This window comes from Photinus pyralis, unplaced genomic scaffold (genome assembly GCF_008802855.1).
Source record: "Photinus pyralis isolate 1611_PpyrPB1 unplaced genomic scaffold, Ppyr1.3 Ppyr1.4_LG9, whole genome shotgun sequence".
Classification (NCBI taxonomy): Eukaryota; Metazoa; Arthropoda; class Insecta; order Coleoptera; family Lampyridae; genus Photinus; species Photinus pyralis.
Window position 1 is genome coordinate 4,125,843 of NW_022170878.1, and position 13,141 is coordinate 4,138,983.

Here is a 13,141-nt window from a genome sequence, read left to right on the forward strand (position 1 = left end):
CGGATCGCCCCCCCCCCCTCCTCACTTCGGTGTTGCATTATCCCTTAAAACCATCTACCTGACCACTGAGGTCTGAGGTGAAAAAGAAACTGTTTATTTATTTAAGATCGTTCATTTACAAGTGGTAAAATTTACGCAAAGGAACATTTTCAAGCCGATGATGTGCTTTCCAAATTGAAAATCGCGAGTCAAACAACGATGCTTTTAGAATTGCTAACAATAACGGCTGGGTAAAATTAAGTTTCTCAAAGTTGTGTGACGTCAATGGACAGCGCACTGTGCAATAAATCAAATTTGTAGACTCTCTCTGTCTCTCCCTCGCTCACTTTTCAGAATTTCTTAATCTCTCTGAGTTTTGCAAAATATCTCCAAAAAAATCGCTTGAAAATCTCTTCACAACCTTTTCATTATATTGTTAAAGGTTAAAGTTTTGTGTCCCCAATTAGTTATTTAATGTTGTTAATTTTGTTTAAGTAGTCGTTTTGTTAATTATAAATTTAAATTACGTGTTAAAAGGCTAGAGTTTGCATAGTATTTGTAAAAGTGTATCGCATAGTTTTCTCCGGTCGATAAGAATCGCTGCGTAGGCTAATTAGGTTCAAGATAAGCACATGTTATCGCCGAAGTAAGCAAGCAGATGTTAATTCTTTCGTACCCGGAATGACATCAGGCGCCAATTAAAAATTTCTTAATTAATTCTTTGAGTTTGCCATTGCACATGCCACTTTTTATTTTGCGCATAACGTGCAGAACACGACAATCAGAACTGGTCAAAACGAGAATTTGAGGAGACGGTATAGTTCTGATTTTGGACGCACTGAAAATGAAACGGACCACCGGAGGATCCGGGTGTATGGAATACCTCCCCCCTTCCCTCCCTCAGTCAAAATAAAATTCAATAACCCTTTCTCTACAATCACCATTATCATCATGAGACTATTAGTATAGATACCCATATAAATAAATTCTTCGTCTTATGCTGGGGAGGGGGGGGCATACTCCGAGGGGGAGGGGGGATTCAATGACCCCATCCCTACAATCATCATTATTGTAATGAAACTATTCGCATACCCATGCAAATATACTCTTCGTATGTTGGGAGGTATTTTATACTCCCAAAGCCCCGTGGTGTTGCATTATTCCTCAAAACTGTCTGCCTGACCACTTTCATTCCAGTTTTTGATTACGAATGATTTTTTCCCTCGAACGGACCACCGGATGATCTGGCGGTATTCCCTCCCCAGTCAAAATAAAATTCAATACCCCTTTGTCTACAGTCACCATTACTATCATGAGACTATTCGTATATACCCATATAAATAAGAGACTCTAATGGTGGGAGGTATTGGGGAGTTTTCTATACTCGCAGCCCCTCCGGTGTTGCATTCCCTCCCATACCGTCTGCCTGATTACTCTACATTCCAGTTTTTGATTACGAATGATTTTTTCCATAGAACGGGCCACCGGAGGATCTGGGGAGTATGGAATACCCCCCTCCCTCCCGAGTCAAAATAAAATACAATAACCCTTTCTATTATATTCCGGGGGTCTAAGGGTGTGGAATAGTCCCCAGTTAAAGGAAAATTCAATGACCGTTTCCCTATAGTCATCAATCACTATAAGACTATCCGCATACTCAAATAATAACTCTTCCATGATTCTTCGGACGATTATTCGTACGATTCTTTGGATAGTTCAGATTCTACAGATGATTCTTCAAATTCTTCGGATTCTTCGGATCATTCAGATCCTTCGGGTTTTTCGGATTCTTTGGATTCCTCAGATACTTCGGATTCTTCGGATAATTCGGATTCCTCAGATTCTTCAGACTCTTCAGACTCTTCAGACTGTTAATATTCTTCAGATTCTTCGAATGATCCTTCGGATGACCCTTCAGACGATTCTTCTGACGAGTCTTCAGACCCTTTATATCTTGCGAGTCCTTTAGATTGTACAGATGATTCTTCAAATTCTTTGGATTACTCAGATTCTTCTGATTCCCCGTATCTTTTGGATTCTTGAGATGCTTCGAATTCTTCCGATTCTTAAGATTCTTTTCTTGGCTTTCCTTTAGCTCTTTCAATTTTCGAATTTTTCACAATCGCAATTCCCAAATTCTTTTCATCCTTTCTCTTCTTTTAATTTGTATCCTCATATTGTTTTCTTTCAGGAAATTCTTTAAAAAAAAGATTTTTCAAATATTTCCTTCGTTGCTTCGTTGAGTTCTTCCGATTTTTCCGATTCTTCAAATTTTTAATATTTTTTAAGAAGTTCCACAAAATTCTTCAAATTCTTTTGATTTTTGAAATTTTTTCGATCCTTCAAATCATTAATATTTTTAATTTACATAATTGTCTTCAGATTCTACAAATGATTTAAATTTATCACATTCTTAGTTTTAGTTTTTAGAATTTTTTCTTAATCTTTAGACTTCAAATTTTTCAGATTCAAAATATGTTTCAAATTAATTGAATTTTTCAGTTTCTGAGAATTCTTCAGACTTTTCGCATTCTCTTAATTCCATAAGATTTTCAGATTCATCTCATTTATTGTTCGATTTTCAAAAATTTTGGAATATCCTTTAAATCATTTAAATTGGTAAGATGCTTCAAATTATTTCAGAATAATAACTTCTATAGTGTGTTCTATAAAATTCTGATGTAAGTGCTATCGCTATACATTTTTGGGGTGAATGTACTACCGGGGGGTAAACGAAAATTACTTTAGTCTTTCTCTGTAATCACCACCATGAAATGATTCGAATGTCTACGAATGAGAACCTCGTATGCCCCAGACCCCCCGGTGCTAAGTTTTTACGCAACAAGTCCTGACGAATACTCTCGTGATATTTTCAGAGAATTCTTAAATTTTATGATTTCCAAGATGTTGTTTTTGTTCTTCCGATCCCTCAAATTTTTCAGATCTAAAAGATTCTCCAAACTCATTGAATTTTTCAGATTCTTCTCATCTTCAGATCATTGATATGTTTCATATCAATGATATTTCTGCAAATATCTCTTTTCGAGATTCAGGAAAAATGTCCAACTAGAAGCAAGTGTGGAGGTGCTGATTAATTTGCAGTGAAATTCTCGAAGAAAAATCTTCACAGAAACGATACGCATATCCTACTTTCACAAAAAATAATGGGGTTGGGTTGTATATATATTTTGCATTATGATGAGGGGGGGGGGGTATTCCCGGGAGTCTAAGGGTATGGAATAGTCCCCAGTTAAAGGAAAATTCAATGACCTTTTCCCTATAGTCATCAATATCACCATAAGACTATTCGCATACTCAAATAATAACTCTTCCATTAAGAATGAATTTTTTCATGGTGGACCCCCCCCCCCCCCCCACAACCCCTTTTCGCTCTATTTTATAAGCAGGTCTTGATTGTTTAAGTAGGTTTTTCACCTAGAGGCCCAAACGTCTTTGCTTTTCTCTTTTCAATTTCAGAGAAATTCTTCCATTTCTTTGTACTTTTCCTCTTCTTTTCCACGGATTCTTCAAATACATGATTTTTAACTTTCTTCCAATTCTTCCGTTTCTTTTCAGATTATTACGTACTTTTTAATATCGTTTTGATACTTAATCGCATTTCTTCCGCTCTTCATCTCGCGCCTAATTCAAACATCTTTCATTGTTTCTTCAGACTTCTCTTTGCGTTTCTTTGGCGTCTTATTCACATCGCTTACCTGCCCACCATTTTATTTATTATGATTTCATGTTTCGTTCAACTCTCTTTTTTCCCACCCCTACACTGTTTTTCGCTTTTCTATTCGTTCCACATCTCTCCCTTACACTTCTCTTACACTCTCTAACAGACCCCTTTAATGCCATCTTCTCTTCTCTCTTCTGGCCCTCTTCGCACTCCCTTCAAGCGTGCGCTTCATGCCTTTCTTACGCTCCCTCGGTTCACGCTTGCTTTCTACTTTCCCCCGTCTCCTGTTGTGATGTCCTTTCACCTTCCTTCCGCCTCTCTCCTATTCCTGCAGTTTCCCTTGTTGTTTAACGTATCAATTTTTCATCCGCGTCCTTTTTCTGCGATTTGCAGTAGTCTTCTCTTTACTTTTCGCATTTTACTTAAAACGTCGTGTTACGATCAACCGTCTAAACACAACCAATTATCAAATTGTTGTATTTTGATATTGTACAAATTAAATTTTTAATTTATGATGTTTTACTGTACGTGTCTAAAATAATACCAGGTGTGCTCATAGTAAAATCAACAAAGGCCAGTAACAAAGTACTTTTTCTAATGAATCTATGCACCCACGTATTCGAAACGAAAAAGGTTGAACATGCGAGTTGCAAAAGAATACAAATTAATTTCACTCACGCAACGTAATGAACGAAAGAATCTAATTAATAACTAGAAATCATGTTTACATGATTTGTCAGCATTACATAAGAATAATCATTCAAAAACTGCAGGACACTTGCATAAATATTTCAAAATTAATTCGAAGAAAAATTGATTTCTTTGTGTCGGGCTTTCTGCTGACGAAGCTTTCGCATTATATCAAGGGGAGGTCTAAGCACGAGACTTCGCAGCGTGAAGTATCACCTCCTGGTTTATTGTATGGTAATTAGAACAAGGCAGAACTCGTCACATAATCCCGCTGTGAGCCCAAATGTTATTCAATATGAAATATCCAGCGTGATATATTCGCTAGTGTTGTTCTCACCTACTATGATAAATGACAAGACAATGCATACAAAAGTACATACCTAATTATTGATTTATGCCTTTCAGACGAGCGACCTGGATACCTTTCTCTGCAAGCAAGAATGGGAAAGAAGGCTCGAAGACGATTGGGACAAGCCGCGTCGGGACTCGACCTCGCAGTTAGATGAATTCTTCGAGCCCAACCACAACCGCCTCCAGCCTAATATGAGCTACGTTTCGATGAGGTCTCTACCGGGAACCGACGACGACGTATTCCTCAGGCCGCCCCTCTGGGAGGACATAGCTAGCAGTATACAAAATATAGATCCCGAAAATGCCAACATGTTGGTGGGGGCGGGTCACGTTAAACTAGAAGCCGTCGATGATCTTGCCGTCAACTGCGCCCCCACGCCGCTACTATCGCCATTAGAAATAAAAACCGAAAAGGTAAGTGCCTGGAGTTTCGCCCGATCTCTCTAAACCCCTCCCGTTCAGATCCTCCAGCCTGGGCCGACGCTGCAACTGCTGGGCACACCGGCGTCGCCGTTCAGCCAGCAGCAGCCCACGAGTCCGCCTCAGCAGCACTACCAGCAGCAGCCCCTCCACTGTCCTAACAATAACGCGCACCCCCAGCAGTACAAATATAACAGCGGCAGCACGCCGGGCCCGGCGCCCGCGAACGCCCTCTACCCGCCGATGTCGCGCCTCATGTACACCTCGCCTCTCACGCCGCCCAGCTCCGAGCCCGGATCGCCGGGCGGCACGCTTCCGAGACGCACGCCTCCACCGCCCTACCCCAACCCGGGCTGCCAGCAGACGCCGAACACGACGCCCGGCAGTACGCATCGCCTCACCACGTCACTCAAATACAACAGACGAAATAACCCCGAACTGGAGAAGAGGCGGATACACCACTGTGATTTCATAGGTAGGTAACGGTGTTAACCTCCCGCACAAGTGAGGGCTAAACGTCTTGTTTTAGGGTGCACCAAGGTTTACACTAAGAGTTCACACCTCAAGGCGCACCAGAGGATACATACAGGTACTAGTAACAGGAGAAACGATTTTTTGAAAATGTCCAAAATGGGTGCAGGTTTTGGGAATGCTTCAAAAATCTTTAGTACTTGGATGCTTAGGAAAAGTGCCTAAAATTGTTTCGAAAACTTTTGAAGTCAAAAATAAAATAGTCCCTCCCCCTCCCCAACCCCATTATTTTTTGTGAAAGTAGCATATGCGTATCTTTTCAATGTGAAGATTTTTCTCCGAGAATTCCACTGCAAATTAATCAGCCCATCCACACTTGCTTCTAGTTGGATTAAGAGATTTTTCTTGAATCTCGAAAAGAAATATTTGCAGAAATATCACGAATATGAAACATGTTAAGAATCTGAACAGAATTGGAGAAACTGAAAAATTCAAAAAAGAGTTTGGAGAATCTTTTGGAGCTGACAAATTTGAGGCGCCAGAAGAACAAAAAAATCTTGGAAATCAAAAAAGGTTTAAGAATGTGAAGAATCTTATAGAACTTTAAAGATTTGAAGAATTCGAACTATCGAAAGAATTCTCCGAAAATGAAATAATTGAAAAATCGTTTGGATCTCAAAAATTGAAAGGATCCTTGGAATCAAAAAAATTTGAAAAATCAAAAAATTTAGGAATCTGAAGAAACTTGTACAACTGAATCAAAGGTTTGAAGAATATGGAATAGGTATCGAAAGAATTCCCAGACACTGAAAAATTAAAAAAATGTGAAAAATCGTGAATATGAAACATTTCAAGGATCTGAAGAATGTCAAAAAATTCGAAAATCGAAAAAATTTGAAGTATCTGAGGAAACTTATGAAACTAAAACATTAGAGGAGTATAAACCGATAAATTCAATGAGTTTAAAGAATCTTACCAATTTAAATGATTTAAAGGATATTGGAAAAGGAGAATTTTGAAAATCGAACGATAAATGAGATGAATCTGAAATTTTTTGTCGAAATTGGTTTTTTGCCCATAACTTTTGATTGAGACGTCTTATCGAAAAAGTACGAATTGTTTCGGATTCTATGCACCAAAATTAATAAGAAAAAGTTTTTTCCCGAGAAATTTTGGTACAGTCGATTTTTGGTAAAAAAAAGGAAGATTATATTGGCCCGAAAAAAAATTGTCTCAGATCGACCGGAAAAAAATAATTTCTGATAGAATGTGGCTTGTAGAATCCATAATTTCAAACAGTTCCAAGATCGGGCTACTAGATCAAAAGTTACAGCCCTTTGAATTTTTTGCCGAAGTTGGTTTTTTGCCCATAACTTTTGATTGAGGCGTCTTATCGAAAAAGTACGAATCGTTTTGGATTCTACGCACCAAAATTAATAAGAAAAAGTTTTTTCCCGAAAAATTTTGGTGCAGTCGATTTTTGGTAAAAAAGGAAGGTACTGCCTTTTTTTTGGCCCGAAAAAAAAATTGTTTCAGATCGACCGGAAAAAAATATTCTGACAGCGCTAGGGAATGCAATCCCGCAGCAAAATCTCAATCCCGGTATTTGCGGGATCGTTAGAAGTTAGTCCCGCGGAATCCCGGTATTTGCGGGATCCCGCAAAATTTTAAATATTTATTCAACAAAAAAGTACCTTCAGCCTAACTTAGAAGTCAAAAAATCACCTGTAAAGCACAAAAAGGTTAACTTCTAAAGTGTCTCAAAAATCATAGTACATTTTTAACAAAAAAAGTTTAACAATTGGTTTAAAAATTTCTCCGTTATGCGTTTCATTAACAAAGCAAACAGAGTCGCCCCCTTGGTTGACAAATTCCTCAGTCCCGCAAATCCCGCGGGATCCCGCTCCATTTATGTGCGGGATTAATCCCGCAAAAATGCTGCGGGAGAACCACCCGAAGAATCGTTCGAAAAATCGTCCGAAGAATCCTCCGAAGAACCGTCCGAAGGGACATCCCAAGAATCGTCGGAACAATCGTCCGAAGAATCATCCGAAGAATAATTCGACCAATCGTCCGAATAAACGTCCGGAGAATCGTCCGGGGAATAATCTCAAGAATCATCTGTAGAATCTGAATGATCGTCTGTAGAAGTAGAAGAATCTGAATATTTAAAGAATCATCTAAACAATCGCGTGAAGAATCATTCGATGAATTATCCATAGAATCATCCGGAGACTCATCCGGAAAACTATCCGAAGAATTACCCGAAAGAAAACTGAAGAATCTGAAGGATCATCGAAGAATCATCCAAGGTATCGTCTTGAGAATTGTCCGGAGAATTGTCTGTAGAATCAGAAGAATCTGAATATCTGAAAAATCATCTTGACGATACGCTGAAGAATCATCTAAACAATCGTCTGAAGAATCATTCGATATTATCCGTACAATCATTCGGAGACTAATCCGGAAATCCATCCGAAGAATCGCCCGGAAAAAAATTTGAAGAATCTGAAGGATTATCCGAAGAATCATCCAAGGTATCGTCTTGAGAATTGTCCGGAGAATTGTCTATAGAATCAGAAGAATCTCAATATCTAAAAAATCATTTTGACGATACGCTGAAGAATCATCTAAACAATCGTCTGAAGAATTATCCGTAGAATCATCCGGAAAACCATCCGAAGAGTCGCCCGACAAAGTATCTGAAGTCTGGAGAGTCTGAAGAATCCGAGGGATACGGAGAATCTGAAGGATCCGAAGAATCTGTGTAATCTAAGGAATTTGAGGAATCATCTGTAGAATCCGAAGCACCTGAAGAATCCGAAAAATCCTAAAGATCCGAAGAATCCGGAGAATCTGAAGAATCCGAGTAATCCGAACAATTTGAAGAATCATCTGTAGAATCTGAAGGACCCACAAGATCTGAACGGTCTAAAGATTCGTCAGAAGAATCGTCCGAAGGGATATACGAAGGATCATCCGAAGAATCTGAAGAGTCTGAAGAGTCTGACGAGTCCGAGGAGTCTGAAGAATCTGAAAAGAACAAATCCTGGAAAATCGGAAGAATTTTAATGGAGATCTGAGGTACTTGAAGAATTCGAAGAAACTGAAAAATCACTTTTGGTGCAATCTCATTCTTGAAAAATCTGAAGTATTCAAGAATTCAAGGAAGAGGTTCACAGAAATCGTAGAAGCGCAAGGAATTTTTTTAAATGCCAGAAAATGAAAGGAGAAACTGTACACACAGGAAAATGAGTCAGACAATGAAACTAACGATTCAGCTGCCCCCCTCAATGAATCTGAAGAAGTGAAGATGACTAAATTTGGATCAAGCTCGTCGTGAGATGTTTAGACCAAGCGAATTCAGCTTATAGTCGATGCAATGTAAGAGAAAGATGACAAATCACACTTCTACTAGTGGACTTTTCTCTCGAGTTTTCTTACCTAAAACACGATCGCGCTCTTTTGATCAGAGGGAAACCCGAAAGGGCTTTAATGAAGATAAATTGTAGAGTCTGTGGTTATTAGCCGATTACGTTTTTTTTTTCATTCCAGGCGAAAAACCATACCAATGCCAATGGCCCGAATGCGAATGGAGATTCGCAAGATCGGACGAACTGACGCGCCACTACCGAAAACACACCGGAGCGAAACCGTTCAAATGCGCCGTATGCGAAAGATCGTTTGCCAGATCGGACCATCTTGCCCTACACATGAAACGACACCTACCGAAGACGACAAAATGAGACACGTCATAAGTTAGCGTGCGAGAACGTCACCGGTGCCCGAACCAATCTTTCAAATTAAAAAATGAAAATTACCAGCTTTAATATAGACGTGTGTGTTGTATATTAGAGAATGCTTTACTTGAATATTCTAGATCTCGAAGAGTTTAACTATTTTTCTCAATCAGATAATATGCCTTAATTGATGATGTGGCCTTTTTCCAGTGTACTTAAAACAATTTGGAGATATTTTTTGTAATTTTGGTATTATTTATATTATGTGATTTGTTAACGTTTTAGAACTGTTATTTATTACCGACTGTGTCCTTTACAATGGACACTTTCGATGGTTTTTTTTTGTTAGAAGGATTATGAACTTTGTTAATAAATAATGCCTCTTTTATAATGTAGCTTATTCATGAGTTTGCAACTTTGTTTTCTTCTGTGTATTTTTAAATGTCACTATTTAATGTAACATTGCCATCTTACTTTTACTAGTGTTGTGATTTTTAGATTGTTAATTGAAGTGTATATGTCATGTACAAGTTCAATACTTGAAGTTACCAAATATGTACATGTAACGATTTGTACATAAATAAACTAAAAGAAAAACTACTATTGGCTAGATACTAGTCAAACATTCCAAGATGCGGTTATGAAATTACTTTATTTTACAACCAACTATCCATATTACACAAATGTGGTATCACTATCAGCATTCGACAGATGTAATTAAAATTTTCTGTAACATTAGTATATAATTTTTATATATTATTTATGTAGATAAGTCAATGATAGCATATCTGTTAAGTTATGTAGTGAAATTGTTTTTTTAATTTTTGTATAGTTTACTTTTTAATACAGTTTTTCCCAGAATTAGCTACAGTCTTCTTGTTCGACCAACCTCTAATCCCATACTTTGCAAATTTTCCATAAAAGGTACCCAGAGCAGTATGTACGACTAGTAGACTACTACGCAAAATTAATAACTATGCGGTGACTACATTCGCGGACACCTACAGAGTGAGAATGGCCAGCACAAGTAGATCTTAAAGCAACTTCGCTCCTTTCCCATTTGTGAAAAATATCATTCCCAAATCTCCTACATCAAGTACATGAGATACATTGTTGGTTATCCGGACCATCATTTAGTCCAGAATGTATCTCAGGTCCTTGATACGGTAACTCTTAGACTAAAGTTGCATTTCAAAATGATAGCCACTAAGTAATTTGGAACTTCGGTAGATTCATACTTAAAGAATTGAAGTCGCTAATCAGTCTATTTTACTCTATTCGTAGGGGAGCCCGTTTCAGCAGGTACACTAAAGGCTGTAGTGTACTAAACCCCCAGGTTCTACGCTAACTTCACACTAAAGTCGACTCGGCAGCGTTTAAAAATGGCCACCCGAATGACTATTTACTCCAAAACTAAACAAGATCCCGCTTAAATTTGAAAAGGGGCATGTGATAAGACATCTAAGGCAGGGCCCCCTTACGTTAGTTGTAAACAACGCTTTGACCTGAAGCACAGTAAGGAAGGAACGTAAAATAAAACACTGAAATTGTGAAAAGTTTGTTTAATAATGATACATGATACAGACAATAAAGTCCTTTCATTAAAAGCAAGATGGAAATTTATATGGCCTTGTAGGCAAATTTAACTAGAGACAAGATATGTGGAAATTACGAATCGGAACTCACTTATCGCACATAGATTCTAAACTGAGGAGCTTTGATTAGCGTACTCCCGCTCCGGAAAGATAGGTAACCCGCCCCTGGTTTCGAGCCTACAGTTGAATGTCGAAGACAATCGCGGAATTAGGTGTCGTAAGTCAATTTTGACTACAGTTTTTACCACCCCCGTGACTGCTTCATTCACGGAGAAAATTGTTAGTTACAAACAAGTCAGTACACACATCAAACTAATCGGTAATTTTCACATATTAAAATAAAATGATCAAAGCTTATATGATTGAAACTTCAGGGACAAGACCAAGAATCAACATCAATAAGCAAAAATTAAGCAAACATTACACCAAAAACGTAAACGATTACAAACAATAGGATAACGGTATTAAACATGTCATTCTGCATTGCGGTTAAACCAAGTTAATTTCAAAAACAAAGATTGAAACACGCAAAAAATATAAAATGCGGCATACAAAACGCAAATACGATATAAAGAAACGCAAAAATTACTACCTGCATTAAATAACACAAAATAACAACAAACATTTATGGAGCGACTCGTTCACGACCGCCATTCCAGACAAGCTGCCAAACGTAAGCCCCCTCTGTGCTTTTTAGATAGCGCAGGTAGCTTTTCCCCACCTAGAAATTGCACGGTTGCCAACTCTCAAAAATGTATGTATCGTCCTAAGTTGTATATACAGGGTGGAACCTCTCAAAGGCCCATTTCGCCTACCCCCTTCTTTCGCAACTAAGTTCAGAGTCCATTCCTCTCAATAAAAGATAGAACCTTGTTTAAACAAGGAGCTGTATGTCTATGATCAAGGTGTCACAGTGACAGACCACTGCTAGGTAGTTCCATCTGCCTCCTCGCCGCAGAACCTTCAAGTGGGCTCTCCTACAAGCCCCAGGCCTCTCTGCAGAAAAGGCGGGAGTATCCTCCGGTCTGGAACTCCTAAATGGGCTGAACATGGTGGTCGCTCATCTCAAAGATCCCTCGGTAACCACCCCGCCAGCAGAACGGCCTTACACCGACCCGAGTAGATCCTTTTGGTGGGTCTGAACTTACGTAGTCCCCAGGAAAGAGTGTTTCCAGGAGACATGTGAGAGCCTCACCCGCGGTAGTTGTATAGATCTGCCGCATGTAAGTCCTACCCACTTTTTGCCCCGGGTCTTTCAAAAGGATCTTACGAAGCTTTTGAACTATCAGTAAGACCCTCCATGTTACCACAGAATTGGTCTTCCATGATCCTCGTTTAGACCTTCGAATAATGGTCTTTATACCTGCGCTGAGCGATCTTAAGATCTCTCCAGTCCGCATGGCCCTTATTAAATAGCCCACGAACCTTTTCAAGGTCGGAGTTCCACCAAGGTGTTCTTTTCTTTCCTCGAAAGGTACGCAGTTTGCAGCTGTCTTCATACGACAGTCTTCCATTCCGTCGACAACTGCATTCAATGCAGCCATAATACACATCGACTGAGGCTCAGATCATGTCCACCTCCTGCTGCGACACTGGAACAATGGTCACCCTGAGCTCCGCCGCAACGACTTGCTCATGATACACCCCTAAGTTTGGGTGCTCCAAAATCTATACGCTTCCTCTCAAGCAGGCCCTGTACTTCCCTCCGATCTGAGACGCTTGGTTTGGCCCTTTGAGCCAACGATGTTAGGCTTTCGCGCAAGGCGCGCTTGACCTGATGTTTTACTCTCGCGCCGGCGTTTCTTGGTCATCGCCTCATGTGCGCCAATCCTAATTCTTTTGCAAATAGGAGCTGACCCACATTCACAACCAGGTCATTCAATACGGCCCTGCGTTAGAGCCGTCCCCTCTTTCGAGGAGCTTCTCCCCTTACCAGATCCCTCTTTGAGAACCCGCGACTCTGACGAGGAGCCCAAAAAGAATGGAATGGAACCAAGCCCAAGGCAATTAAGGTGAAGAAATCATTAACAAACACATCATCGTCAGTCTAAGAGAAATTTGAGATGCCCCAACCTTAGCAACATCCTGTGAATTTATGATTGTCGATACGAAGCATCCCATACATCATGTTCGTTACACAAGCTGCCAACCGAAATCTGGTGGGAATACAGAAAAGGGAAAGAGAGCGAAGATGGGACCGATAGAATATCTCG

The 13,141-nt window shown here is 39.4% G+C and overlaps 1 protein-coding gene across 1 annotated transcript in view; it reads left to right on the plus strand.

The window, feature by feature from the left end:
• Positions 1–10,185, plus strand: part of LOC116181161 (dendritic arbor reduction protein 1-like) — a 127,102-nt gene extending 116,917 nt beyond the window's left edge. The window contains exons 4-7 of the mRNA XM_031501440.1: positions 4,757–5,116; positions 5,165–5,597; positions 5,652–5,711; positions 9,149–10,185. Of these exons, the coding sequence (XP_031357300.1) occupies positions 4,757–5,116; positions 5,165–5,597; positions 5,652–5,711; positions 9,149–9,339 (1,044 nt within the window). The 3' untranslated portion in view covers positions 9,340–10,185. The remainder of the gene's footprint in view (positions 1–4,756; positions 5,117–5,164; positions 5,598–5,651; positions 5,712–9,148) is intronic.
• The last annotated feature ends 2,956 nt before the right edge of the window (positions 10,186–13,141 follow it).